We start from the raw sequence: 27,173 nt of genomic DNA, 5'->3' as shown, positions 1-27,173 counted from the left end.
TCTCTTGATACTTCAAATTATTCTTAAAGTACCTTAGTTTTGAAGCAATACTAGCCTAAAAGTGACCCTAAGTCTTCAAGGCGCTTTTAAGTCGCTTGCAGTCGCCTTTGCCTTGAAATTCGTTTTCAATATCTTTATACTTCAAATTATTCTTCAAGTTACCTTAGTCAAGAAGTCACCTTAGTTTTGAAACAATCTCAGACTGAAAGTGCCCCGTAGTATTAAAGGCGCTTTTAAATCGCTTGCAGTCGCCTTTATATCAATCCGTTTTCAATCTATTTTTACTTCAAACTATTCTTCAAGTTACCTTAGTCAAGAAGTCACCTTAGTTTTGAAGCAATCCCAGACTGAAAGTGACCCTAAGTCTTTGAGGCGCTTTGAAATCGCTTGCAGTCGCCTTTGCCTTGGAATCCGTTTTCAATATCTTTATACTTCAAATTATTCTTCAAGTTACCTTAGTCAAGAAGTCACCTTAGTTTTGAAACAATCTCAGACTGAAAGTGCCCCGTAGTATTAAAGGCGCTTTTAAATCGCTTGCAGTCGCCTTTATATCAATCCGTTTTCAATCTATTTTTACTTCAAACTATTCTTCAAGTTTCCTAAGTCAAGAAGTCACCTTAGTTTTGAAACAATCCCAGACTGAAAGTAACCCTAAGTCTTTAAGACGCTTTGAAATCGCTTGCAGTCGCCTTTGTCACGATTATTTTTTTCAATTCTGTTTCAAAATTCAGCAAAGTCAAGAAGCCACCTTGAGTTTGTTTTCAAATCTTCTTCTGTAAGACAACTTGAAATCGCTCACAGTGGCCTTTACTTAAAAATCCGATGTCAATCTCCTCCAAATTAAGTAGTTATCCTGAGTATAACCTTAGTCAAGAAGTCGCCTTAGTTTTGTAAGCAGTTACAGGCTAGAAGTGAGCCTTATATCGTCACCTAACATTTGCAGTCACCTTTGGGACAAAGTCATATCCATCTAGTGTGACTGTGAGCTGGATCTAAATCGCCTTAGGAGCCCTGCCCAAAATAAAATATAGTCACAAAGTTGAGAAGTCGCCTTAACCCTAAAGCAGTAAGAGTCTTGAAGTAGAATTGAATGCATCACATCGTTCAAGTCGTCTTAGTGCTGAAGATATTGTTTGTTCAAGTTTGATAAGTGCATTGTTGTTCTAAGTCGCCTTTGCCATTAGATATGCAACAGTTTTGAAGTGGAAGTTGTTTAACAAATAAAAAATTAGGGCGCTCTGGAGTTTTTGTCGCCTTTGGTTTAGACCCAATTTTAAATTTTTCCTTTTTGAAGTAGTCGCCTTTATTTAATGCAGCATGACTTTGAGTTTACCATCACCCTATTGATGGTGATATAGTTTCAAAAATGACTCAATGTCGCCCAAGCAACAGCTTCCAGCAACTTGTCTACATGAACTTTGTAATCAAAAGTTAAGAAGTCGCCTTTGATTTAAAGTATGCTCATTTTTGGTTTAAAAGTCACGCTCGTCCAAAACTGAAAAATTGATTGATTCTTAGTCGCCTTAGTCAGTAGCCTTTGCAAACAATAAAATTGTTATTTTTTTAAATATTGACTTGAAGGCGCCTTAGAGATGAATTCGCTTTTGGCTTAGAGTCAGCTTCTTAGTGCAGTAATGACTCTAGAATGAAGTGGGCTGTTTATGAAGTATCTCATATTTGGCATGATCATGAAAATAGTGAGTCGCCTTAAACTGACATTTACATGTTTCATTGCGAATTATTTGTGAGGTTTGTGGTTGCTCAAACTGCAAAGAGTTTTAGATTTAAAAACTGACTTAAAGGCGCCTTGTATTTGCGATCACTTGGCGTAAGAAGGGAAATCAAATTAGTCGCCTTACACACTATTGTGTTTCATATGTTTATAAGACCTTTAAAAAAACTCTAGAACCGAAAGTCAACTGTATCACCAACAATATTGTGATGAGTCGCCTTTATGGCTTTGCCACTAATTCAAACTGGTTAAGTCTTATCCTGCATAATTAACTTAAAGGCGCCTTAGCTTTGGAGACACCTCAGTCATTTATACTTTAAAAAGTTTCATACAATGCTCCTTTCTGAAGCAGCCATTTTAACTTTTGAGAAAATTGATTGATTTATAAGTTAGTCGCCTTAAACTAGCTGTATATTGAGTCAATAAACTTGTTTTATTACGAATCGCCTTTTTGATTTGGTAACTGTTGCAAAATGCAATAAGTCATATATTAAAAAAAACTAACATAAAGGCGCCTTGTAGTTGCAGCCACTGGGGGAAAACGGTTAATACATTTAGTTAGCCGCCTTAGACAGTAACTTTCAACTGATAGTCAACTGTATCACCATAAATGATGAGTCGCCTTTATGGCTGTGCCACTATTTCAAACTAGTAAAAAACTCTTATACTGAAAAAATAGTCTCAAACGCGCCTTAGAATTTTAAGCCCATGTTCAAGTCAAATTTTGATGACAGCTTGCAATAATTATGACTATAAGTCGAAGGCGCCTTTGGCACAATTTTAACCAAATTTAGAGTTTTACACCCTAAAACGAAATCCCGCAGCACTGTTACGTCATCAGGTACCAGAAGCGTCGTCCCAACTCACCTTAATACTGTCGTAGCACGCCGTTACGCGTCCATTCTGCACCTCCACGTTGGCCGGCGGGTGGGCGAACTTGCACTCGGTGTCCGGCCGGGAGCACTTGTTGCGCTGGAACTCGCGGCACACCTCCAGCTGCAGCCAGCGGGAGTCCTTGCCGTTCAACAGGTTGGTCATGTTCATCATGGCGGCCATACAAGTGTTACTCTCTACTTTGGGAGGGGGGGAGGCGGGTATGTGTTTGTGTTGTGGGTGTTGTGTGTTTGGGGTTTAAAGGCGACTCCGGTTAGGCCTTCACACAGAAAATTTGAGGAACGCAACGGTCTCACTCAAGCTGGGCGACGACGCTGTCACTAACACTACGAACAATTCTTCCTAGGCGCCTTTTGACGGACGCGCTGCGCGCTCTGCGGTATCACAAGATAAGTCGATGTCGGCGATGTCACACTCACACACTCTTCTATATTCCTATGGCAATTAAAACGAAGACTAGACTTGCTTCTTCCTTCTCGCTATCTCTTGGTTTGAGTGAGTTTGATGCTACGATTAAAAAATTAATTCCTTCGTACTTATGTGTGCTTGTGTGTGTGTGTAGTTACTCAGGAACGGACGTTTATTGGTTTTCTTCTCTCTATCGATTTCCGGTCTGACTGACTGCTTCTCACTCTCTGTCGTTAACGGGGAGAAGAGGGATAATTTGCTTCGCTGAACGGACGTTAGCTTTGATTGTCCTTGGGAGGGGGAAGAGTCTTCTTCTTCTTCTTCCGGCAAGTATTTGATAACTTCTAATTACTTTCTTTTAGCCCAACTTTTTTTCTCTCCTCTTTCAGGATGTGCAAGTGTGAAGACAGTGGTTTCTTCCGTTTTTTCACTTCTCTTCTGTTTGGATGTAATGAGCTGTTGGCTTTCTTCTTCTTTTTTGTTTGCCGTTCTAGTTGGTGGATGCTGCTGAAGATGGCGCTGCGAAAAGCTCAAGCAAAGGGGTGGTGGCGGCGGCGTTGGCGGCAGAAAGCTGGCGGACTAAAAAGCTGTTGGCGCGAGGAAAGAGGGCGGGGGCACACTGTCTGTAATGAGAGAAGGAGAGAGAAAAAAACATTAGTCAGAACGTTAATCAGTGGTAAATCTGTGCTGAATCGTGGATCAAAGAAGGAGAGTTTTTCCTTATTTTTTGAGTTTAAGATTGTTTGGGGCGGAGGGGGTTTTTGCTTTGGAAGCTTGAAGGATAAATAGCTGTCTTCTTCTTAGGAAGTGGGTTAAAAGAATGTAGTTGTCGGGGAAGTTGTTTGCAATACCAGGAAGTAGTACATAAATTAAGTCTGACAGAGTATTTTCGATTCTGTTTTTATTTTCTAATTATTTGTTCTGTGTTAATCCCAAGAATACTAAAGTTATGAACCAAGCCTGTAATTGTTTTCACAGCAAATGCGCTCCCTTCTCGACATTGTAACTCCATAAACAACGACCCAAAGTAATCAAGTCTTGTCCCATATTCCACACCCAAAACGCGCCAAACCTTTCTCCGCGCGGGGGAGTTGACTTACTGTTTACACTGCCATTAGCCTTACGGAATTGAAATTGATTCCATTTCTCAATTAAAATTAAAGACCACCGCCTCGCAGTTCCGACTGTTTACTGTCAGACCGGGAAAAACAACGCACACACCCCACCCTCTATCCCCCTAAAAAAGGCGACCTTTTCCACCCAAGATCGGGGTTTGTCCCTTTTTTGCCCGAGAATATTTACATATTTACATTGATTTTCCCCGGTGGTGCGGCGCGAAAACATCATCTCACGCACACACACACACAACCAGGGGGTGGTGCACCCTGGCACAAATACATAAACACGAAGGGCGCCATGCGGTCGGTCTCGATCACTATTGATACAGCGTCACCGCCACTACCCACCCACAGAAAAGGGCAAACAAAGTTCGTGTAATCAGTCAACACACCGGGTGAACTCGAGGTGGGTGTGGAGTTTGTTAAGGGAGTGCACAGTTGAAAAAAGGTGGAATTTTGAGGTTAGGTTAGCTCTATATGCGGATATAGGGTTGAGTTAGTGCTTGTTGGCATTTGTTTATCATCCTTACGACTGTAACATTCTGTTCGAATCGAAATCGAAACAAAATTCTCTGCTCTCTTTCTAACCCAGCTGTTCAATTATTTTTGCAACAAATGCCTCAACACAAACACACGCCCACCGACAAAAGGCACTCCCCCGCAGTCAAGATAGAAAAAAAACCGTGATCATCGGCCCAAGTAATTGGATTACTCGATTACACGCACTTTTTTGGACCGACGACGGCGGCGATGACGACGCCCAAAAGTCGTCGAATTCTCTGACAAAGTTCACCGCGTGTGTGTGTGCGTCTTTCTTTGCGTTTCGGGTGACGGACTTTTTCTTCGGGTAGGCCCGCTGGGGACACAACGCAGGGTTGAAGTTTGTAAGCTTTTACACTGTTTGTTGAAAATTACTTTAAAACTCTGACTTTTTAGATCAAATAAAGTTGAAGTTTTAGGTGAAACAGTATGATTTGATTTAAAATTGAAAATATTTCGCCAAAAGAAGTCAACCCTGAGTCCAGCCGTGCCCGTTCGATGTTGACTTCGAATGCCTTCGATTGATTCTAGGAACCTTAAAATCGGTTTATCGTCCTGGTGGGTAAGTCTATTAAAATTTCCCGGAATTTCTGCTCATCTCTGGCCGCGTGGCGTTCAAAATCAGATCACTAGGTCATGCATGAATGATTGTGTCGTGTTGTTGACTCCAACCAGATGAAAATAGCATCGAACTTTAACGAAGAAAGTGAGCACTGATGACGGAAGTTGACTGAACTTGACTAGAGATGAAAAACTTAACTTGTCTTATTTTGTGTTTTTCATCCTCATTTTTAAAGCATTTTTATTAGAATATTTTCTGTCTATATATTTTTGGTAAATTTTGAAAGTTTTGAACTTTTTAAGCATACAATGAGTATTTCATAAATAATTTCCCTTTTTTAATTTCTGAATAAATTTTAAATAATATGTAATTAAATTTCATAATTAGTTTCATTAATTAATTTCAACAAATCCCTTAGAGCATTTGTCAAAGGTAAAAAAATAAAAAAACACGTAAACAATTCCTTAACTTAAAAAAATGGTAAATGTTGATTTAGGGAAAATATGTCCAGTTTAAGCCGAATAAGCGGTCGTGTTTGAATAATGCTGGATAATCTGGATTGTTCCTTGAAATTCACTAAAACCAAGTACACCAACGAGTAGAGCAACTTTTTCTGAACATTTCTGTTTATTTTCACTTTTATTAAAAGTTATGCTATTCTTACTACAAGTATTTAAAAAAAATATTTCAAAAATGTATTCTAATCAGTCGAGTGCATTGGGCCACGCCCATTTTTCTATTTTCAGCTTAGTTCTTTTTTTCTTTCAGCGTTCTTTTGGGTCTGCTTAGTGCTGCCAAAATTGATGAAATTTTAAGCGAACACTCACGAAAAGTAGCATTTATAGCGAAAGTTTCCTGGCATTACTGGCTCACTAGGGTGTAATATCAAAATCGATTTTCCAGCACAGCAATTTTTCAGTTCCTTTTGGGGTCCTGAACAACTCCCCAAAGTTTGGGAACGATTGGTTTAGTCCTCACTTTGCGCAAAACGATTCAATTTTCCATATAAATTTGTATGAAAAAAAAAACATTTTTTTGGATTTTAATATTTATAAAATCCACGTTTCACGCTGTACTAATACCGGATTCATATTCGGATGCTCTAAAAGGTGCTCTACAACTTTCCCGAAGAGAGTATGGTGCTAGTTTGTCTGTGAAAAAAGATACAGCGTCCTAAAAACTCGTCTAAAACGTGATTTTCGAGCAAAAAACACGTTTTAGACGAGTTTTGAACACGCTGTATCTTTTTTTAGGAGCAAGTTAGCACCATACTCTCTTCGGGAAAGTTGTAGAGCACCTTCCAAGGCATCCGAATATGAATCCGGTTTTAGTACAGCGTGAAAAGTGGATTTTGACGAAGAACTTCGTCTTAGGGCTCTATACAGGGTAGCAATCCAAAATTTCGCGAAGCGAAATGAAACCGAAAAATGAAACGCCTTCCCCAAGCAGAGGGGAAAATCACAGAAGCAGCGCGGCCGACGGTTTTGATATAAATATAAACGCCACCCCCTCCACAGCATTAGTTTAGTCGGTGGTCTACCACCGAAGCGAGAGGAGCTCAGCTCCTCTCGCAAGCGCCACTAGGTGGCGTCTTCAGGAACTAGCCTTCCCGCTTCCCTACAAAACCATGGGAAATCGGAAGGCTGGCTTCAGTCGGTGGTCTACCACCGAAGCGAGAGGAGCTCAGCTCCTCTCGCAAGCGCCACTAAGCGCTTGGCAGTAGTGGCCACCACTTGGAGGCCCCGGGGATGTTCCGATAAGGGGACATTTGCGGAACCATAAGAGTGGGGGCAATATGGGTATCAAACTTTAGGGATTTTGATACTGGACATGAAATTTGACATTTTGGCAGTAGTGGCCACCACCTGGAGTGGCCGTAGGCCCCGGGGATGTTCCGATAAGGGGACATTTGCGGAACCATAAAAGTTGGGGCAATATAAGTATCAAGCTTCAGGGTTTTTGATACTGGACATGAAATTTGACATTTTGGCAGTAATGGCCGGAACCTAGAGTGGCCGGAGGCCCCGGGGATGTTCCGATAAGGGGACATTTGCCGAACCATAAGAGTTGGGGCAATATGGGTATCAAACATAAGGGATTTTGATACTGGACATGAAATATGACATTTTGGCAATAGTGGCCACCACCTGGAGTGGCCGGAGGCCCCGGGAATGCTCCGATAGGGGGAAATTTGCAGAACCATAAAAGTTGGGGGAATATGGGTATCAAACTTTAGGGATTTTGATACTGGACATGAAATTTGACATTTTGGCAGTAGTGGCCACCACCTGGAGTGGCCGTAGGCCCCGGGGATGTTCCGATAAGGGGACATTTGTGGAACCATACGAGTTGCGGCAATATAAGTATCAAACTTCAGGGTTTTTGATACTGGACATGAAATTTGAAATTGGCGGAACCATAAGAGTTGGGGCACTAAAGGTATCAAAATGTAGCTGCTCCTCTGTGATGTTGCTGCACGGTTACGCAAAACGGAGATGAAATTAAATCCAGCCTCGGAATAGAGTTATCTACGTGCGTATGTATTGCGTGTACGTACACGAAAAAGATTGTGGTTAAATTTTGTACAGTCCAGCAAAACAAATGGCGTGCTAGTGTGCGTGAGAGCGGGCTTAGATAACTCTATCAGAATCACCTCGAAATTTACGAGCAATAGAGTTATCTACGTGCGCATGTATTGCGTGTACGTACACGAAAAAAAGTGAGGTTAAATTTTGTACCGACCAGCAAATCAAATGGTGTGCTAGTGTGCGTGAGAGCGGGCTTAGATAACTCTATTACATATGTGTGTGTGTGAGTGTAAGCGCCTGCTGCGCCCCACTTCAGCTCATAATTTTTGGATCGTCGTCGAGGCCACATCAGCTGCAGCAGAAGAGGGCGCAGAAGGCGAAAATTTCCCTAGGCAGCCCAACGGACAAACAACGAAGAACAACCGCTGCACCGCAGGAGAAGCAAACCACAGGCCAAGGTTCCGAAGGAGAGAGGAAACCGGCCAAGCCCGCGGTCCGTCCGCTGGTTGACGAAACGAATCTGGCCGCCATCACCCCGAAGGATCGGAACTTCGGAACGAATCGCCACTGCAGACCATCGGGAAAGAAGAAGAGCAGCTCCTCCACCATCGCAAGTGTAACGGACAAGAAGCAAAAGCCCCGCCGCAAGTAGCACTTAGGAACGTGGTGCTGATGCAGGTTGACCCAGACCAAAGCCATGGACATCTTCCTCAACGTTGACCGGAGAAGCGGCCCGAATGAAGCACTACACCTCGCGGAAGATTTGATAAACAAACGGCCCTTTTCAGGGCCACCAAATATCTCACGTTGTTCCTTCAAAATTTCCCTCTAAGAATGTTCCCTAAAAATTTAAAAAAAGATCGAATAAAAATCATTTCACCACAGAGTTAGCATGAAACCACTGTTTCTGTGTGGTAGAATGTCATACGCGCTGTGTGTGTGTGTGTGTGTGTGTGTGTGTGTGTGTGTGTGTGTGTGTGTGAGCACGGAGAGGGAAAAATCGCCTGCTGCAAAAATGCACAAGTCAGAATAACTTTTTTCGAAAATTTGGAGCCGTCGCCGATTGCTGGCATTAGCCTTCAAAAAACACTGGCTCAGAAAAAGCCCCATCGAAACGACGTTGAACGCTTCAACTTTATCCTCAGCTCAAGCATCTCCGCCGTCAGGTATTCCCGGTTTGGTTGACTCGTCCGACCGGGAACTGCGGCCCAGCTCGAGACTACCGTGTCTGTTTCTCGCCTTCACCTTTCCTCATTTGCTGACGCGTCGTCCCTTCCTCGTTGAAAGTCGAGAGTGAAATGATTGCGAAAATGACAAATCGACCTATATTTATAGATTTTTGTTTTGGCATATCGCGGAACGATCAAATCTTGGTGGCGAATGCAGTAGGAAGGCAGAGAGAATGCAGTAGGAACGGCAAAATGAGGAAAAAAATTTGCGTGCTTGTGAAAAGAGGGGAAGTAATAGCGAAGTAGAAGTATAAAAATGCGTTCTACCCTTTCCACTCCACTTAGTTGCCGCCGAGATGCTGAACAAGTCGGGTCGGCTCATAATATCTGAGCCGCAGACGGGTGAAGCAGCAGCAGCAGGGAGAGAGAGAGCCCCAAATTCTCTCTTCCGGAGAAGGATTTCTTCTGAAAAATTACCTTTATTTTCTAGAGAGAGAGAGAGAATCGGAGAGCAGCACCGAAGAGGGCAAATTGTGTGCGAATGCCGTAGAATGACACACCATACATACACACTCCCGTTTCATGGTACACGCTGATTGGGTTCGATGAGTCGAGTTTCCTTCCACGGATGTTCGATTGATGTATCTAAATTCGTCACCTGAAAAGGCCATCAAAGACTGCGACCAACTACAGATACACCCGGGGACGAGCAAAACCGCCAGCGGAGGCAACTTTTAGGCAGTGGAGTAAAATCGTTTAACCTAGTAGACTGTGTGAAAATTGTTGTAGCCCTGTTGTATGGGTTAGTACAACGAATCTACTACGAGCTCGTGTAATTGGTCACGGCCCCGGGATGCACAGCCGGGTCAGTCAGGAAGCTTCCCCCAATTCGTTCAAAGATTTTGTTTACGCCAGTGGTGGCCAAAACCTGGAGTGGCCGGTGCCCTCAAAGAAGGTTCCCCCGGGGCCCGGAGGGCCTTTTACAGAACCATACGAGTTTTGGCAATATGGGTATCAAAATTTATGGTTTTTGATACTGAACATGAAAATGGCCATTTCGACAGTGGTGGCCAAAACCTGGAGTGGCCGGTGCCCTCAAAGAAGGTTCCCCCGGGGCCCGGAGGGCCTTTTACAGAACCATACGAGTTTTGGCAATATGGGTATCAAAATTTATGGTTTTTGATACTGAACATGAAAATGGCCATTTCGGCAGTGGTGGCTAAAACCTGGAGTGGCCGGTGCTCTCAAAGAAGGTTCCCCCGGGGCCCGGAGGGCCTTTTACAGAACCATATGATTTTTGGCAATATGGGTATCAAAATTCATGGTTTTTGATACTGAACATGATAATGGCCATTTCGGCAGTGGTGGCTAAAACCTGGAGTGGCCGGTGCCCTCAAAGAAGGTTCCCCCGGGGCCCGGAGGGCCTTTTACAGATCCATACGAGTTTTGGCAATATGGGTATCAAAATTCATGGTTTTTGATACTGAACATGAAAATGGCCATTTCGGCAGTAGTGGCCACAACCTGTACTGGCTGGTGCCCTCGAAGCAGGTTCTCCCGGGGCCCGGGGGACATTTACAGAACCATACGAGTTGTGGCAATATGGGTATTAAAATTCATGGTTTTTGATACTGAACTAAAATTGACATTTCGACAGTAGTGGCCACAACCTGGAGTGGCCGGTGCCCTCAAAGCAGGTTCCTCTTGGGCCCAGGGTAACATTAACCGAAACATACGGGTTGTTGCAATATGGGTATCAAAATTCATTGTTTTGATATTGAACCTGCAAATGGCCATTTTGACAGTAGTGGCCACAACCTGGAGTTGCCGGTGCCCTCATGGAAAGTTCACCTTGGGGGAACATTTAGGACAATTTTGCCGACAAATCTATGAAACAAAATACAATAATCTTATCCCAGATTTCACTAGCAATCCAAAACTCATTCAAAATGTTTGGTCCTATGTCTTTCGGTTATGTCTCTGACATACCATCTTGAACTTTTGGTAATATGAGTAATAAATCGCTGGGGGTAATAAATCGATAATTGCGAAATTATTGAAATTGAGAATAACTCTTTCGTAATCAATTTGAGCCCTAAAAGGGCTTTTTAATGCTTGCTGTTGAAATTTACTTGGCTGTCGCCGATGGCTGGCAAGAGCCTTGCCAAAACATTTCCCCATCGCGAACAACATTGAACCCTTCCAGGTTCGGTCTGCCCCTTCGCCGCGATGCTTCTCCGCCTTCAGCTATCTTTGTTGCCGCTGTGTCGTCCCTGTGATTTGAGTACGCAAATGAAATAGATTTTCGTTTTGGGATTTCGTGGAACGAAGAAATCTAGGTGGCGAATGCCGTAAGAAGGCAGAGAGAACGCCGTAGAAACGTCAAAACGAGAAAAAAGTCTTGTAATGTGTGGGAATAAATCGTTTAATGTGATTCAAATTTGTTGAATCTTTAACACATGGTTCAGACTGGCTCTCTGTAATGAATTGGAGTCCTGATAATGGCTTTTTATTATTTCAAAATATTTCTAAAAAGGTGCAGGTGGTTATGTTACACATGATCAGTATGACAAAGAACTTTGCAAGATGATAGTTGAAATTTTCGATTAGAATGTCCGGTCCAAATTCCCCCCTTATAATAACCGTCCTATCGAACTAAGGGGACGGAAATTGCAAGTGGAGCTGAAATAGAAATCGAAGTGAAATCAATTTACTTTCCTTCACCACTCGAAAGTTACCAAGATGCGGGAATGTTTTTGCAAGGCTGTTGCAAGCAATCGGCGGCAGTAAAGGAAATTTGAACAGCAGACATTAAAAACTACCCTTTACAGGGCTCTTAATGATTCGAGATAGTTATTCTAAATTTCCAGAAACAGATTTTCACAGTGGCACAAAAGAATGTGCATTGCACTAGTCTATTTATTACTTCATGCCTAATAAGCAATATATTTTAACTGCTTAATTTCAGATAATGGCCAAATGCAACTTTTTATGTCCAGTATCAAAAATCATTAAGTTTGATACCCATATTGCCCCAACTCTTACGGTCCGGCAAATGTCCCCTCATCGGAACATCCCCGGGGCCTCCGGCCACTTCGGATTGTGGCCACTACTGCCAAAATGTCAAATTTCATGTCCGGTATCAAAAACCATTAGGTTTGATACCCATATTGCCCCAACTCTTACGGTCCAGCAAATGTCCCCCCATCGGAACATCCGCGGAGCCTCCGGCCACTCCGGATTGTGGCCACTACTGCCGAAATGTCAAATTTCATGTCCAGTATCAAAATCCTTAAAGTTTGATACCCATATTCCCCCAACTCTTACGGTTCGGCAAATGTCCCCTCATCGGAACATCCGCGGGGCCTCCGGCCACTTCGGATTGTGGCCACTACTGCCAAAATGTCAAATTTCATGTCCGGTATCAAAAACCATTAGGTTTGATACCCATATTGCCCCAACTCTTACGGTCCAGCAAATGTCCCCCCATCGGAACATCCGCGGAGCCTCCGGCCACTCCGGATTGTGGCCACTACTGCCGAAATGTCAAATTTCATGTCCAGTATCAAAATCCTTAAAGTTTGATACCCATATTCCCCCAACTCTTACGGTTCGGCAAATGTCCCCTCATCGGAACATCCGCGGGGCCTCCGGCCACTCCGGATTGTGGCCACTACTACCGAAATGTAAAATTTCATGCCCAGTATCAAAAACCATAAAGTTTGATACCCATATTGCCCCAACTCTTACGGTCCGGCAAATGTCCCCCCATCGGAACATCCGCGGGGCCTCCGGCCACTCCGGATTGTGGCCACTACTGCCAAAATGTCAAATTTAATGTCTGGTATCAAAAACCATAAAGTTTGATACCCATATTGCCCCAACTCTTACGGTCCGGCAAATGTCCCCCCATCCCCGGGGCCTCCGGACACTCCAGGTGCTGGCCACTACTGCCAAAATGTTTCATATCCAGTATCAAAATCCCTAAAGTTTGATACCCATATTGCCCCAACTCTTATGGTTCCGCAAATGTCCCCCCATCGGAACATCCCCGGGGCCTCCGGCCACTCCGGATTGTGGTCACTACTGCCGAAATGTCAAATTTCATGTCCGGTATCAAAAACCATTAAGTTTGATACCCATATTGCCCCAACTCTTACGGTCCGGCAAATGTCCCCCCATCGGAACATCTGCGGGGCCTCCGGCCACTCCGGATTGTGGCCACTATTGCCGAAATGTCAAATTTCATGTCTGGTATCAAAAACCATAAAGTTTGATACCCATATTGCCCCAACTCTTACGGTCCGGCAAATGTCCCCCCATCGGAACATCCGCGGGGCCTCCGGCCACTCCGGATTGTGGCCACTACTGCCGAAATGTCAAATTTCATGTCTGGTATCAAAAACCATAAAGTTTGATACCCATATTGCCCCAACTCTTACGGTCCGGCAAATGTCCCCCCATCGGAACATCCCCGGGGCCTCCGGACACTCCAGGTGGTGGCCACTACTGCCAAAATGTCAAATTTCATGTCCAGTATCAAAATCCCTAAAGTTTGATACCCATATTGCCCCAACTCTTACGGTTCGGCAAATGTCTCCCCATCGGAACATCCCCAGGGCCTCCGGCCACTCCGGATTGTGGTCATTACTGCCGAAACATCAAATTTCATGTCCAGTATCAAAATCCCTAAAGTTTGATACCCATATTGCCCCAACTCTTATGGTTCCGCAAATGTCCCCTTATCGGAACATCTCCGGGGCCTCCGGCCACTCCAGGTGGTGGCCACTACTGCCAAAATGTCAAATTTCATGTCCAGTATCAAAAACCATAAAGTTTGATACCCATATTGCCCCAACTCTTACGGTCCGGCAAATGTCCCCCCATCGGAACATCCGCGGCCTCCGGCCACTCCGGATTGTGGCCACTACTGCCAAAATGTCAAATTTCATGTCCGGTATCAAAACCATAAAGTTTGATACCCATATTGCCACAACTCTTACGGTCCGGAAAATGTCCCCCATCGGAACATCCGCGGCCTCCGGCCACTCCAGGTGGTGGCCAGTTCCAATGATCGACTCACGCGACCGGCATGTCTTAGCTGGTCCTTGCCTCCAAGCCATCTGCTCCCGGACCTCCAGGCCGTCTGCTACCGGGCCACCAGGCCATCTGCTTCTGATGTGTCCTCGTCGTCGTCCAGCAATAGAATGAATTTTCGGGACCGACCGAGCCGAGTTTTGTTGGCTCGTCGACGATCCGAAAATTATGAGGTGGAGTGGGGGAGATTTTAGATACATCAATCTCACGTCTCTCGGTCGACTGATTGGGAAACGTTCGTTCATCCAACCAGCGTGCACCAAAAAGAGGGGAAATTTGCCGAGAGGGGAATTCGTCACGTAACGTTTTCGCTTCGCGAAAATTTTGGATTGACACCACGTATAGAAACCTTAGGACAAAGTTCTTTGTCAAAAATTGTTCAATGCCAAAAGTTTAATTGATGAAATGATTTCAAATCAACTGGCACGAAAATCTTGACATTACGATTAGCTGTGAAGCGTTTCAAAACTTTAGACGTTATCCAACGTCAAAATACCATAAGATCTTAGAGCAGAAATACCATAAGATCTTAGAGCAGAAATAAATAGATCTTAAGAAATAACCGTTTCATGATTGATTTTGTGGCCAAGAAACGCAAATAATAAAACTATAAAAAAAAATCATTAACTTTTGTGTCCGAAGTTCTTCGTCATGATGGTTATGCCTGTAGCATTACCACTGCACCTTTTATAAATATCAAAATCCAAAAAAATAGTTTTTCTCATACAAATTTATATGGAAAATTGAATCGCTTTGCGCAAAGTGAGGACTAAACCAATCGTTCCCAAACTTTGGGGAATTGTTTATGACCCCAAAAAGAACTAAAAAGTGGCTGTGCTCGCTAAATTTGGAGAACTTTCTTTTTTTCCATACAACCATATTACACCCTACTGGCTCACTCCAACAGGCACTGCTCCAGCATGTTGGTGGTGTTGGTGGCCACCCTTAGTTCTCTATTTGCCTTCGCTCCTCGCTCGGTTTTCTTCAGCCTTCGATTGGAATGCGTAGTCAAACTGAAACTTCAAAAGACTTAGCGCGTTTGTTTTTATGGTGCTTGCTAATTATTTACATTTTTCGGGATTATTTTTCAAGTGAATGACTAAGTAATGATCAAAAGAACATGTTGCCGGTAGTTGGAAGCAATTTTATATCTAAAGCGCTTTGAAATCGTTAGCGCAAGTAAAAAGATATTGATGGCGACTTTCGTAAGGCAGTTAACCTCTGATCTTGCGTGTGAATGTGTGTGCCACCAAAATAATGAGAAATGGTCTCGAAAAATAGAAATTATGGTCAAAAGTGCATTAAATTTGATCTTTTTGGCCAGTAAATGGCATAAATTTGCGTGCTTACTCGAGGCGGTGCCGTTGCTGGTAAGTTTATAGCATAAATAGTATTTTTGGAGCTTTAATCTAGCATCAAACTCTCCATATGACGAAGATAGGTGTTTGATTAGAAAGGGTATATTTCCCCTATATGCGGCAATAGGTGGATACAACAATGATTTTTTTTTAATGATTAAAAGTATAAAAAATAATATTCAGAAAACAAAATGTTCCGTTTCATTACTTAATGCTACTGAAGAAAATTTAGATTTGTTATATAATTTGGATAAATTTTACTAAGCTTGATACATGCGATCGAAGCTGACCAAAGTTTACTACTGGTTACGTAAGTTGACTGATGATCTCTGAAATAATAACTGAAGATGAGATAGGATGGTTCAAAACGACTGAATCAAGTTAAATTTTATTTAAATTGATTCAATATGACAAGAAAATAACTGAAGTTTGAAGATAGTTGACAGATGCAAATATTTTTCAAATTTGCTATTCCTCAACTCTAGCTGACGTTACAATTAAAAACTTAAAAAAAAAGTTAAATTCTGTGTACCTATTTATTATAACCATTTTTATAATGTTATACACTTTCAGAAAGGTATTTGGAACACATTTCCAACGCGCCCAATAGATTGAAGATCTGACAACCCTATCAAAAGTTTTGAGCACTTAAGTGTTCATTATGCACTTTTTAGAAGCCAAATCTCTGTAATATTGAAGAAAATGGTGTCCTTATCAATCATGCCACCCATCGTTAGATGAAATCAAAAGACCATTCCAATGAGTACAATAGGATGAAAATCTAACAACCCTATCAAGAGTATATTAATGTGAGGAAGGCACCAACCACCTTAAGGTGGATTAAGCACGGTTTTTGAGTTATTTTACCTAAAATAATGTATAAAAAGTTAATTATACTAAAGACTTATTTTCTCACAAAATCTACCAATTTGTCTAGAAAATTTTAATGACATTAGTTAACCAAAATTATCAAAAGTTCAACAAACAAACAAACTAGAGATATGAATTTTCCATTAATAAATTCTATTCAATGATTAAGATTGACTGAAATGAATTTGGCAAAATATGTCCAAAGGTATTGTAAGTTCACTTGTAGCCATCTTTGAGATTTTTTTTAAGAGCGAGTCCACGAACAGGGCATACCCCTTTGTATAGGACGTCGTTTGGACCTCACCAATCTGCCTGACATTTTCAGGAGTTGTTTGTACATATAAAACTAGCATCTGGTCATAATATGAGCATTCTAGGTCAACGGGAAGTGGGGCAAATCGGGACACAAAGTTTGAAGGTTCAAAAACGTAAAAAATCTTAAAAAGGCTATAACTTGGGCAAAATTCAATTTAATTTCAAAATTCAAAATGCATCTTAAAGGGTTTCAAAAATGCAACAAAATGCAGGGTAGAGCATCCAAATTGGTTAATTCTAAAGGGAGTTATTGGCATTTTAGTGAAAAAATAGCATAATTTTCAAACTGAAATAAAAAAGTGTTCCATCCAGATATCAACTCGGATCGACCTGCAGCTTGTAGGGGACATCTGGAACTAACATCTGAGACGGAGACCGCTTTGGGTAAGACAGTTTAACATATTGAATAGACACTTTTACTTTTAGTGAATTTTTTGGTTGTAAATTTTTGCTCGGGGGACGCCTTAGATTCCATTTTATGGTGATAATTTTATCATATTCGTGTTCCTGAGACAATTTCACAATAGAAACATACATAAAAATGTATATTATCATCCATTTTACCCCTTTAAAAAATGAAAGATAAAAAAAATTAAGAAGCTGCTTTTTTCTGGTGTCATCTAGTATCCTTGGAAACGAACTTGATTTTCAATAAATGTGAATCAAAGTTTTTGCCTTCCTCACCTTACTGAGGAAAGGCTATAAAATCACTCGAAAAATGAACTTCTTAATTTGACCTCGTAGACCCACCTTCACGTATACCTATCGACTCAGAATCAAATTCTGAGCAAATGTCTGTGTGTGTGTGTGTGTGTGTAGGGATGTGGGTCTGTGCACCAAAAATATGCACTCGATTATCTCAGCACTGGCTTAACCGATTTGGACCGTTTTGGTCTCATTCGATTCGTCTTGGGGTCCCATAAGTCCCTATTGAAAATTATGAAGTTTAGTAAAGTACTTCAAAAGTTATGCTAAAAACGATTTTGGCGTATGTCCGGAAGATTGTAAAAGGGTGGTTTTTGTAAGAAACCCTGTCATGTTATACATTTTCAGAAAGGTATTAAAAACCTTTCCAATGAGCCTAAAACATCAAGGATCTGACAATCCTATCAAAAGTTATTAGCACTTAAGTGTTATTTATACACTTTTTGGAGGCCGGATCTCAGATATTTCAATGACAATGATGTCCGGGTCCATCATGCGACCCATCGTTAGTTAGATAATCGAAAGACCTTTCAAATGAGCATAAAACATCAAGGATCTGACAATCCTATCAAAAGTTATTGACACTTAAGTGTTATTTATACACTTTTTGGAAGCCGGATCTCAGATATTTCAGTAAAAATGATGTCCGGGTCTATCATGCGACCCATCGTTAGTTAGATAATCGAAAGACCTTTCAAATGAGCCTAAAACATAAAGGATCTGACAAACCTATCAAAAGTTATTGACACTTAAGTGTTATTTATACACTTTTTGGAGGCCGGATCTCAGATATTTCAATGAAAATGATGTCCGGGTCCATCATGCGACCCATCGTTAGTTAGATAATCGAAAGACCTTTCAAATGAGCCTAAAACATAAAGGATCTGACAAACCTATCAAAAGTTATTGACACTTAAGTGTTATTTATACACTTTTTGGAGGCCGGATCTCAGATATTTCAGTAAAAATGATGTCCGGGCCCGATGATGTCATGCGACCCATCGTTAGTTAGATAATCGAAAGACCTTTCAAATGAGCCTAAAACATCAAGGATCTGACAATCCTATCAAAAGTTATTGGCACTTAAGTGTTATTTATACACTTTTTGGAGGCCGGATCTCAGATATTTCAGTAAAAATGATGTCCGGGTCTATCATGCGACCCATCGTTAGTTAGATAATCGAAAGACCTTTCAAATGAGCCTAAAACATCAAGGATCTGACAATCCTATCAAAAGTTATTAGCACTTAAGTGTTATTTATACATTTTTGGAGGCCGGATCTCAGATATTTCAATGAAAATGATGTCCGGGTCCATCATGCGACCCATCGTTAGTTAGATAATCGAAAGACCTTTCAAATGAGCCTAAAACATCAAGGATCTGACAATCCTATCAAAAGTTATTGACACTTAAGTGTTATTTATACACTTTTTGGAGGCCGGATCTCAGATATTTCAGTAAAAATGATGTCCGGGTCCATCATGCGACCCATCGTTAGTTAGATAATCGAAATACCTTTCAAATGAGCCTAAAACATCAAGGATCTGACAACCCTATTAAAAGTTATTGGCACTTAAGTGTTATTTATATACTTTTTAGAGGTTTGATTGTGATAAAAATATTGTCTGAATCTTCCATGCGATCTATCGTTGGATAGGTATTTTTTATCAGACCTTGCCGATGAGCCAGAAATATTGATGGTCTGCGAACCATATCAAAAGAAATGAGTAATAAAGTTGATTTGTTAAACATGTTAAGGGGGAATGTTGCTATTTTTACTGAATGTATTGACTTTATGAATATGAGGAAGGCACCAACCACCTAAAGGTGGATTAAGTAACGTTTTTTTTTTTACTTTCATTTTTTTAAGGGTTAAAATGGATGAAAACAAACATTTTTATGCATGTTTCAAATGTGAAATTGTCTCAGAAACACGATTATGATAAAATTATCACCATAAAATGGGATCTAAGGGGTCCTCCGAGCAAAAATTAACTATCAAAAAATTTACTAAAAGTAAAAGTGTCTATTTGATATGTTAAACTGCCTTACCCAAAGCGGTCTCAGTCTCAGATGTTAGTTCCAGATGTCCCCTACAAGCTGCAGGTCGAACCGAGTTGATATCTGGATGGAACACTTTTTTATTTCAGTTTGAAAATTATGCTATTTTTTCACTAAAATGCCAATAACTCCCTTTAGAATTAACCAATTTGGATGCTCTACCCTGCATTTTGTTGCATTTTTGAAGCCCTTTAAGATGCATTTTGAATTTTGAAATTAAATTGAATTTAGCCCAAGTTATAGCCTTTTTAAGATTTTTTACGTTTTTGAACCTTCAAACTTTGTGTCCCGATTTGCCCCACTTCCCGTTGACCTAGGGTGCTCATATTTTGGCCAGATGATAGTTTTATATGTACAAACAACCCCTGAAAATTTCAGGCAGATTGGTGAGGTCGATGCGAGATGGGTATGCTTTGCTCGTGGACTCGCTCTTAATAATCATCATTGGATGCACTGATTTGACTAAAAAATGATAGATTTTACTAAAGAGTTCTAAAATAGGAAACTTGTAATTGGGAAATTAAGGATTCTTTGTTTCATAAAATTGGTGTTTATCGCTATTAAAGATATTTTTTTAGCAAAACTGTTGAAAGAAATTTGCTTGCATAAACAGTTAAAAATAAACCATGGTAATATTTAATTTGGAAAAAATCACCTATGAAACAAAAAAATGTTCGATTTTATTTCTAAAAATCTGTAAATTTACAACTTTTCTGGTGTGACGCCACTTTCCTCCTTTACTGAGATAATATTACATCATAAATGAAGTTATATTACACCTCTGTGTAGTTCTTACTAAGCACAGGAAAAAATGGTAATATTCATCAGTAAATGGTGACAGATTTTGTGAATTTTCATCAGTTTTTAATGAATATTATCAGGTTCATATTTTTACACATTTTTTATGTAATAATACTGAAAAAAGAGGTAATTTAAAACCTACCAAATTTTCAACATTCCGAAATTCAACTTTATTTTCCTGTGTATTTAATACTCAATTACAGTTGAAAATGCCCTTTGGAAGTGTAAAAAGCTGCGTCAAAGTGTTGATATACACAGCAAAAAATGTAGTAATCCAGCTGCGTGTAAAAGGCCTTGGTGTAAAATAAATTTTGCATTATTTTATGAAATTTTATGTAATATAACACCCTGAAACATGTAGCCCATCGGTATGGGAAACCTACTTGACCGGAATGTCAAGCTGATATATGCGTTTATTCATTCCATTCTTCGTCGGTCTGATGGCCGAGCGGGCTAAGGCGCCAGTCCTTACTGTTAGTGCTAGGTTTGAATCCCGTTGGTTGCAACTTTTTTTTTGTGTTTACAAAAATGGTACATGCCGTGTATAATATTAAATGTATTTTTTAACCAAGGTGATGTGCATGCTTTTGCATGCGATTTTACCATCGGATTTTTACTGTGTAAGCATTAATGGTATTGCATGCTGTTCCTTTAAGTTATGTTCACTGAAAATTTGCTAGAATTCATCGAAAGTACACAGTAAAAAAAATCATGGTAATATTACATCTTGGAAGGGGTACATCTTTTATGTCAGAAAAATGTGTAATTTTACCGCTGAAAATGTGAATTTTTACAACTTTTATGGACGGTACACTTTTTCAGTCTAATAGAGGTAAATTATATAATATAAATGGTAAAATTCAACCTTCCGAAATTAATTAACCATATTTACACAATTTTCACCTGAGTATTAAAGGTTAAAAGTGGAAAAGGTTATGAATGCCTAATCAAAGTACTAAAGAAATTTGAAATAGTCTTGAAATTACTGAAAACCCATAAATGGAAAGAAAGCAACTAGAATTGACCTTTTCAAACCAACATTTAAACTCAAACAATCAACCGAAATGCAAATTTCGTCAACTACATCGCACGCATTCTGTCGTGCATAATCGGGAAGCCATAATTCGTTTCGAAAAACAATTCCCCTTCGATGCTGATGACTGTGAATAGCTCTGCAAAATCCGACAGGAGGGTGGCGACTTGGTAGCTAAAACACAGACCTGCCCATTGTTAGACGAGTTAATGAATATGCGCGGCGTACAGATTTACCACTCTGTGAATGTCACCCCACGTGCGTGATCGATTCACCTGGACGAACGCAGCAAACATAACCTCTCTCTTTTCAACCTCATGCTAAAGTTTGTATTATTTACTTTGTAGACCAACGATGGAGGGGGGGATCTCGTAATAAAATGTAAATATTATCTCATTCATAAAACGCAACAAAAACGGAGTTAAAACTGTTTCGTAACTGAGAGTGTCGTACCGCAACTCACAAACTACCCCATCACTACAAAGTCTACAAAACGCCTAGATTCATCTGACATTTGACGACCTGCCTGTAGTAGCGAGAGAGAGAGAGGGAGGAAATGGTTGATCTTGAGACGGAATCTAAACAAATGTGGTTTATTGTTGTTAGAAGCTTCCACAGGCCATGTGAGATGATTTTGTCACTTGGTGTTGGCGTTGAAGTTCTGGATGTTCATGCGTAGGTTGCGGCCGTCGAAGACGGTCATGAAGATGAGGTCAGCTTCAGGGCGTTAGATCCGTCTGTGAGGAATTTATTAGAATTTTGGCAAGGTTGAATTAGGTTGAAAAAAAGAAATCCATTTTCACAATGTCCACCTTCAATTCTTTTCCACAACAAAAAAAACGAAACAGGAAATAGTCTCCATTTACGATTCTAAAATCGAACGATTCACACTTCAAAGACATAAATCCTGGAGTCTATATCGCCTTTCGAGAGGGGGTAGCACCTCCACCGTCCGGATGCAACACTCTTCTACCCCAAAGGGGGAACCCAAATCGGATGGAAGAGTCCCCCCTGGAGCAGACGGGCAGGCTGCCAGCCAATCAGATGATTCCGGAAAAAAAACTCTTTCGAACCGAGCTCGGCTGGGAATGCACTTGAATTTTCTTCATTCAATTGAACCCAATCCAAGCCGGTGGGATTCCCCACAGTCACATTTCTACCCAGCAAAACAAATATCCTCCGAAAGCTGAGGGTATTTGAACTTGAATCCGTCGTTCTGTGTCTGAGCCGGCGCCGGGGTGTGAACCGAGGTTCGGGATTTTCTCCGGAAGGAAAACCGGCAGCAGCTCTGTGGTGGAAATTTGAGAAAAACCAATCAATAGTGCTGCCGCACGAGCTCGTCGCCCAGACTTTTGTTTTAGTTAGTAGCAGGATTGCGAAGGGGGTCGACGATCGCTCGATTGCTTCCGGCCAGGGGGGTGGGGGGGGGGGGGCTTGCCCGGGAAAAGTTGGGCGAAAATTGCGGGAGGTTCATTGGGAGTGCAGTTTTAAAGAGGAAGGATTGAAGGAAATGTTAGAAACTGGAAATTGAAAACTAAAAACTGAACACTTCAATCTGAAAACTACACCCAAAATTCAGAATCGAGATAATCGTTCTCTCAAAATTTATTGAGGGCTCAGTGCCAAAATCGATAGAATAATTGTACCAACTCACACCATCATAACAAATGAGTTCATTCGTCAGTTGAATCAATAAATCTCCAACAAGTGTCATACATCGACTTCTGACCTCTCCATAGTCACCAAGCTGTGGTGGCCGAGGCAGCTAAGTCATTGGATTGATTTGTCAAAGGTCTCTGGTTCGATTCCCGTAGTCGACACTTTTGATTTTTTGTTTGACGGATGAACTTTTTTTGCAAATGAACCTCGAGAGAATAGTTCTATCGCCCATCTCGAGCTGTGTTCTCTGTGTCCGTTAATGGTACCACTATTCTCTCAAATCGAGACCATCATTCTCTCGGACAAGCGCTGCCAGTTTTGGGTGTAGAGATTGCAAATTAACTAAAAAACAAAAACTGAGACATCAACCTAATCTTTAACAGAAACATAAAGCAGCTCGTTAAAGCAGCTGGTTTGACGCGCAAAATGCAAATCTTAGTCACTAATTGAATGCAAACGCGAGTCCCATGCGTGCACGACCGGCGACTTGGAAGGTCGTGGCCGGCCCCAACACGAGGTTCTGGGGGGAAGGAACCACCACTAAGTAGCACCACAATGGATTACTATTAACTGTATAGGTACATAGCGAGAGAGCTGGCGGTGAAAAGGTAAATATGAAGGAAACACAACAAAAAATACAAACAATGACGATGATACCGCATTGTACCGGCGACTTGAGGTCGAGGGATTCGCCCTTTAAAGGCCAAGTTTGCTTATTAAAAATTAATTGAAAATAAAATATCTTAAATAACTTATAATAGTGAATCACACAACAAGCGAATATTAGAAGATCATAAAAATAAATAATGAATTAATTGAAATTGTGAAAACTAAATACATTTCAATGAAAAACAAACAAAAAAAACATACACAATATTTGAAAATCGAAACTGCATACAATAGTTGAAGCAATGAAAAGTTAAAATTTCGGGATTTTTCGAAAACCGGGAATTCCCGAAACAGAAAAAAAAACACCAAATTTTGTTCTGGAAATTCCGATTTGGTTGTAGGAAGTAGTAAAGTTGAATGCATAGTAATCGATAAGAAATGCATTAAAATTTATATTCGGCAGATATCAGCATTAATTTGGCTTTTTTTTAATTATATATATATTTAAAAGACTGGGAATTATATTGACATATCTTTATCATTATAAATTTGAAACAAATATCAGACAAAATTATTTTTCATCATTTTCGGGAATCTGGGCAAAATCAGAACAAATGTAAGCCAATTTTTTGCTAAATGTTTTGAATGACTTCCTTTAAAACAAGAACAGAACACAACAATTAATTCATTGATTTCCAAATTTATCATTCTAAAATCTCCTGTACCTATTCAGACTATTTTCCTCAGTTGGCAGTAGTAACGTATAGATAATTAGTAAAAAAGTATCTTAAATTTTACATTGACTTGTATCATATCATTTGTTGTCGCTTCTTGTCTTTAAGTAATTTTCAAAGATTTTTTTTTAAATTTGTAGTTATGTCTTATAATTATGAAAGACTTGTGTATTTAAAAAAAACTTAATCAAATTGGATAAAAAAATTAAGTTCATTTGAAATCCAAAGCACAACAAAGAGTAACAAAAATCCATTTTTATTTTCTTTTAAGCTATTTAAAAACTGCCGTCCTTGTTAAGTTAAGATTATCAAAAGATAATATTTTTCCCGTTTCCCGGGAAATTCAAAACCCGAGAAAATTGGACGCCCTAATTCAGACGATGTATATAAAATAATGTATCTTCACAAATAAATAACAATCTTTTTTGAATAAATGTTGATTTTTTTGATGAGAAAAACAGCAATCGATTTTTTTATGTGAAGTTTATTTTGTTAAGCAAATAAAAACAGAGGTTTCTGGAAATGTTTTTTTCGAGTTTTTCCTTTTTTCCTCTGCTAAAAAATACTTGAGTTTTCATAAAATAGAGCAATTTCCACAGTTTCGAATTTGTGCATTTAGTTTAAATCTAAGCATATTTCCAAAAAAATCATTTTTTTTAATTTTTTAATTAAGGTAAGTTTTAATTTTTTTATGTGATTTTTGAAAGGTTCAACAATATTTAATTCATAATTGTCTCGATTATTTTTTTAAAGTTTATTTGATCATAGGATTTTTTTCAGTTTTTTTTAAATTATGATTTTAAATTGATTTTTGGAAGTTCTGTGCTTCCACATTCAGCATTAATTTTTTTCAGATTTTTATTTATTTTTATAAAACCATGAAAAATGTGTAAGATTTGTCAAAATGCATTTTTAAATGTTGAACAATATAAGTTTTCAATTCGATTTTTTTTTTTTTAATAAAATAAAAATATTTTTTGTTATGCTTAATTTGTTTTTTTTCAAATGTTTTTTTTTGAAGTGGAGTTCAAACCAAATAAAAAAAAGCAAAAAGAAAAATTTCTCTGAGTATTTCATTTTCTCAGACTTTGAAAGTTTGTTTTTTAAAGTATGACTTCAACTTCAACATTTCATAAAATTGTGAAGTTAGTACATTGATACCAATGAGCTTCAAGTTAGAAGGGGGAATGTTCCTATAATTTTTTCAGAACCAGTGAAAAAAATGCTTGAAAAAGAATAAAACTTAAATTGATTTTGGTGTCAATTTGACAATATTTTGAAAATAAAGCCTGTTTTCCGAATCGTTAAATGTAAAAAACAGTGTAATTTTTTAAATAATTTTTTTAACACAGTGTAATTTTTAAATAAAATTTCAATTCATTCTAAGTCTTAATTATTTTGCAGTTTTTACATCCCTGAATTTGTTTTAAAATATTTGTTGTGATTTTAAAAGGCTCAAGAATAAAAACAGTCAAAGTTTTTTTTTGCTACAGAAAACTCAGCAGGATCTGATTGAAGATTTTAGAATAGCAAAATGCTATCCGACATATAAAATTATATACATATAAACATAAGTATTTTTTATCGAATTTAAAAATAATACTATCATTTAACAAACATTTCAGATTTTCGGAAGGAGTTTTACAATTCCTGCTTCATTGTCGACATTTAACGAGAGGTTTGCCAGATCTTAAAAGTTAAAAAGAAAACAGTTGGATAAATATTTTAAATAGGAACAAAGGCTTTGAAAATATTGTTTAATTCAACGGGTCACATTGAGTCCCATTTCACTAACGACATTCTTTGGCAGGGTTGCCAAAATTTCAAAACCGTTTTATGATCAGAAAATTTTATCAGCTCAAAGAGTTACAATAAATTAGTTTTGGAAGTCATTTTCTTTTCTTGCACTTTGAAATATATACAAATTTATACTAAGCATTCATAATTTTAGAAATTGTTGCCAGATCTTCAAATTCTGTTCGTTAATTGAAAAAAATGTGATTTTTTAGAATTCCTTGATTGGGGAAAGTGGAGAAAGGTTATAAATTTTTATGAAGTTATAATTAAAAAAAAACAATTTAAATTTAAACTGATAAATACAATCTAGTAAGAAAACAAATGGTTGAGAAAACCAATTTCAATTCTAAAAAGTTAAAGAAACTCAAAACACGATAAATTCAAAAGGTTAAAAAGAAAAAAAAAACATCAAAAAGCCCTTAGCAAGTCGAAGGTTAAGCCCCGGGGTGCGTGAAGCGTGGGTGGGTGGGCGCACATTGGAAGTGGAAATTCGCCATTGGGCTCTCTCAGCTGGGTGGTGCTCGTGGTTAGCTAGCTGCTTGTCGCGTGTTCAGGTCAAGGCTGTTTCCGATGGTTGGTCGGTCGGCTCTGTTTGGTATGTCGCCACACCGGCCGGGATGGTGACTAATAACCCCCCGTCGCCAGCTCAGGTATTGGCGATTCTTGCGTCGATTAGGGTGTGTTTGTGTGGCATACATAAATAGATGAAACATTGATAAAAAGGAAGAAAAGAAGACGATAAAGGAAATGGCTAGAAACAAGCCAAAAACCGTCAATTAATTAATTGCCAAACAGCCCCGCGAAGCGCTGGCGATTGAGGAAAAAATCGATTGGCAGGTGTGCGAATGTATGTGAGTTGCCGACACAGCATTACCACCGCGAGATCTATGTGTGGCGGCTCGATAATGGCAGTAATTAAGCCTCCACGGTCGATATAGAGCCAAAGCGAAGAAGAGAGGCCAAAATGGGTAAAAAAAAACGCGGAATGATATAATCAGTCGGCGTGGAGGAACAAATTAATCAATTTTGGTGTAATTTGCAAACATTGAGAGGCGTTTTGGGCTCATTAATTTGGAATTAGATTCTAAGTTGAACCATTATTTGAAAATTTGGTAAGAGATGAAAAGCATTAGAAACGTTTTTTTTTAAATTTTCAGATTTCATTTTCACCTCTTAACGCTC

The 27,173-nt window shown here is 39.6% G+C and overlaps 1 protein-coding gene across 10 annotated transcripts in view; it reads right to left on the bottom strand.

Annotated features, from left to right (window-relative positions):
• Positions 1–27,173, bottom strand: part of LOC6033422 (cell wall protein RBR3) — a 623,466-nt gene that overhangs the window by 422,963 nt on the left and 173,330 nt on the right. For all 10 annotated transcript variants that reach the window (XM_038250157.1, XM_038250159.1, XM_038250165.1 and 7 more), the window contains one exon: positions 2,600–3,657. In XM_038250157.1, coding sequence (XP_038106085.1) covers positions 2,600–2,788 — 189 coding nt within the window. In that variant the 5' untranslated portion in view covers positions 2,789–3,657. The remainder of the gene's footprint in view (positions 1–2,599; positions 3,658–27,173) is intronic.

Source organism: Culex quinquefasciatus, chromosome 2, assembly GCF_015732765.1.
Source record: "Culex quinquefasciatus strain JHB chromosome 2, VPISU_Cqui_1.0_pri_paternal, whole genome shotgun sequence".
Classification (NCBI taxonomy): domain Eukaryota; kingdom Metazoa; phylum Arthropoda; class Insecta; order Diptera; family Culicidae; genus Culex; species Culex quinquefasciatus.
This window is presented reverse-complemented; position numbering and strand designations above follow the sequence as displayed.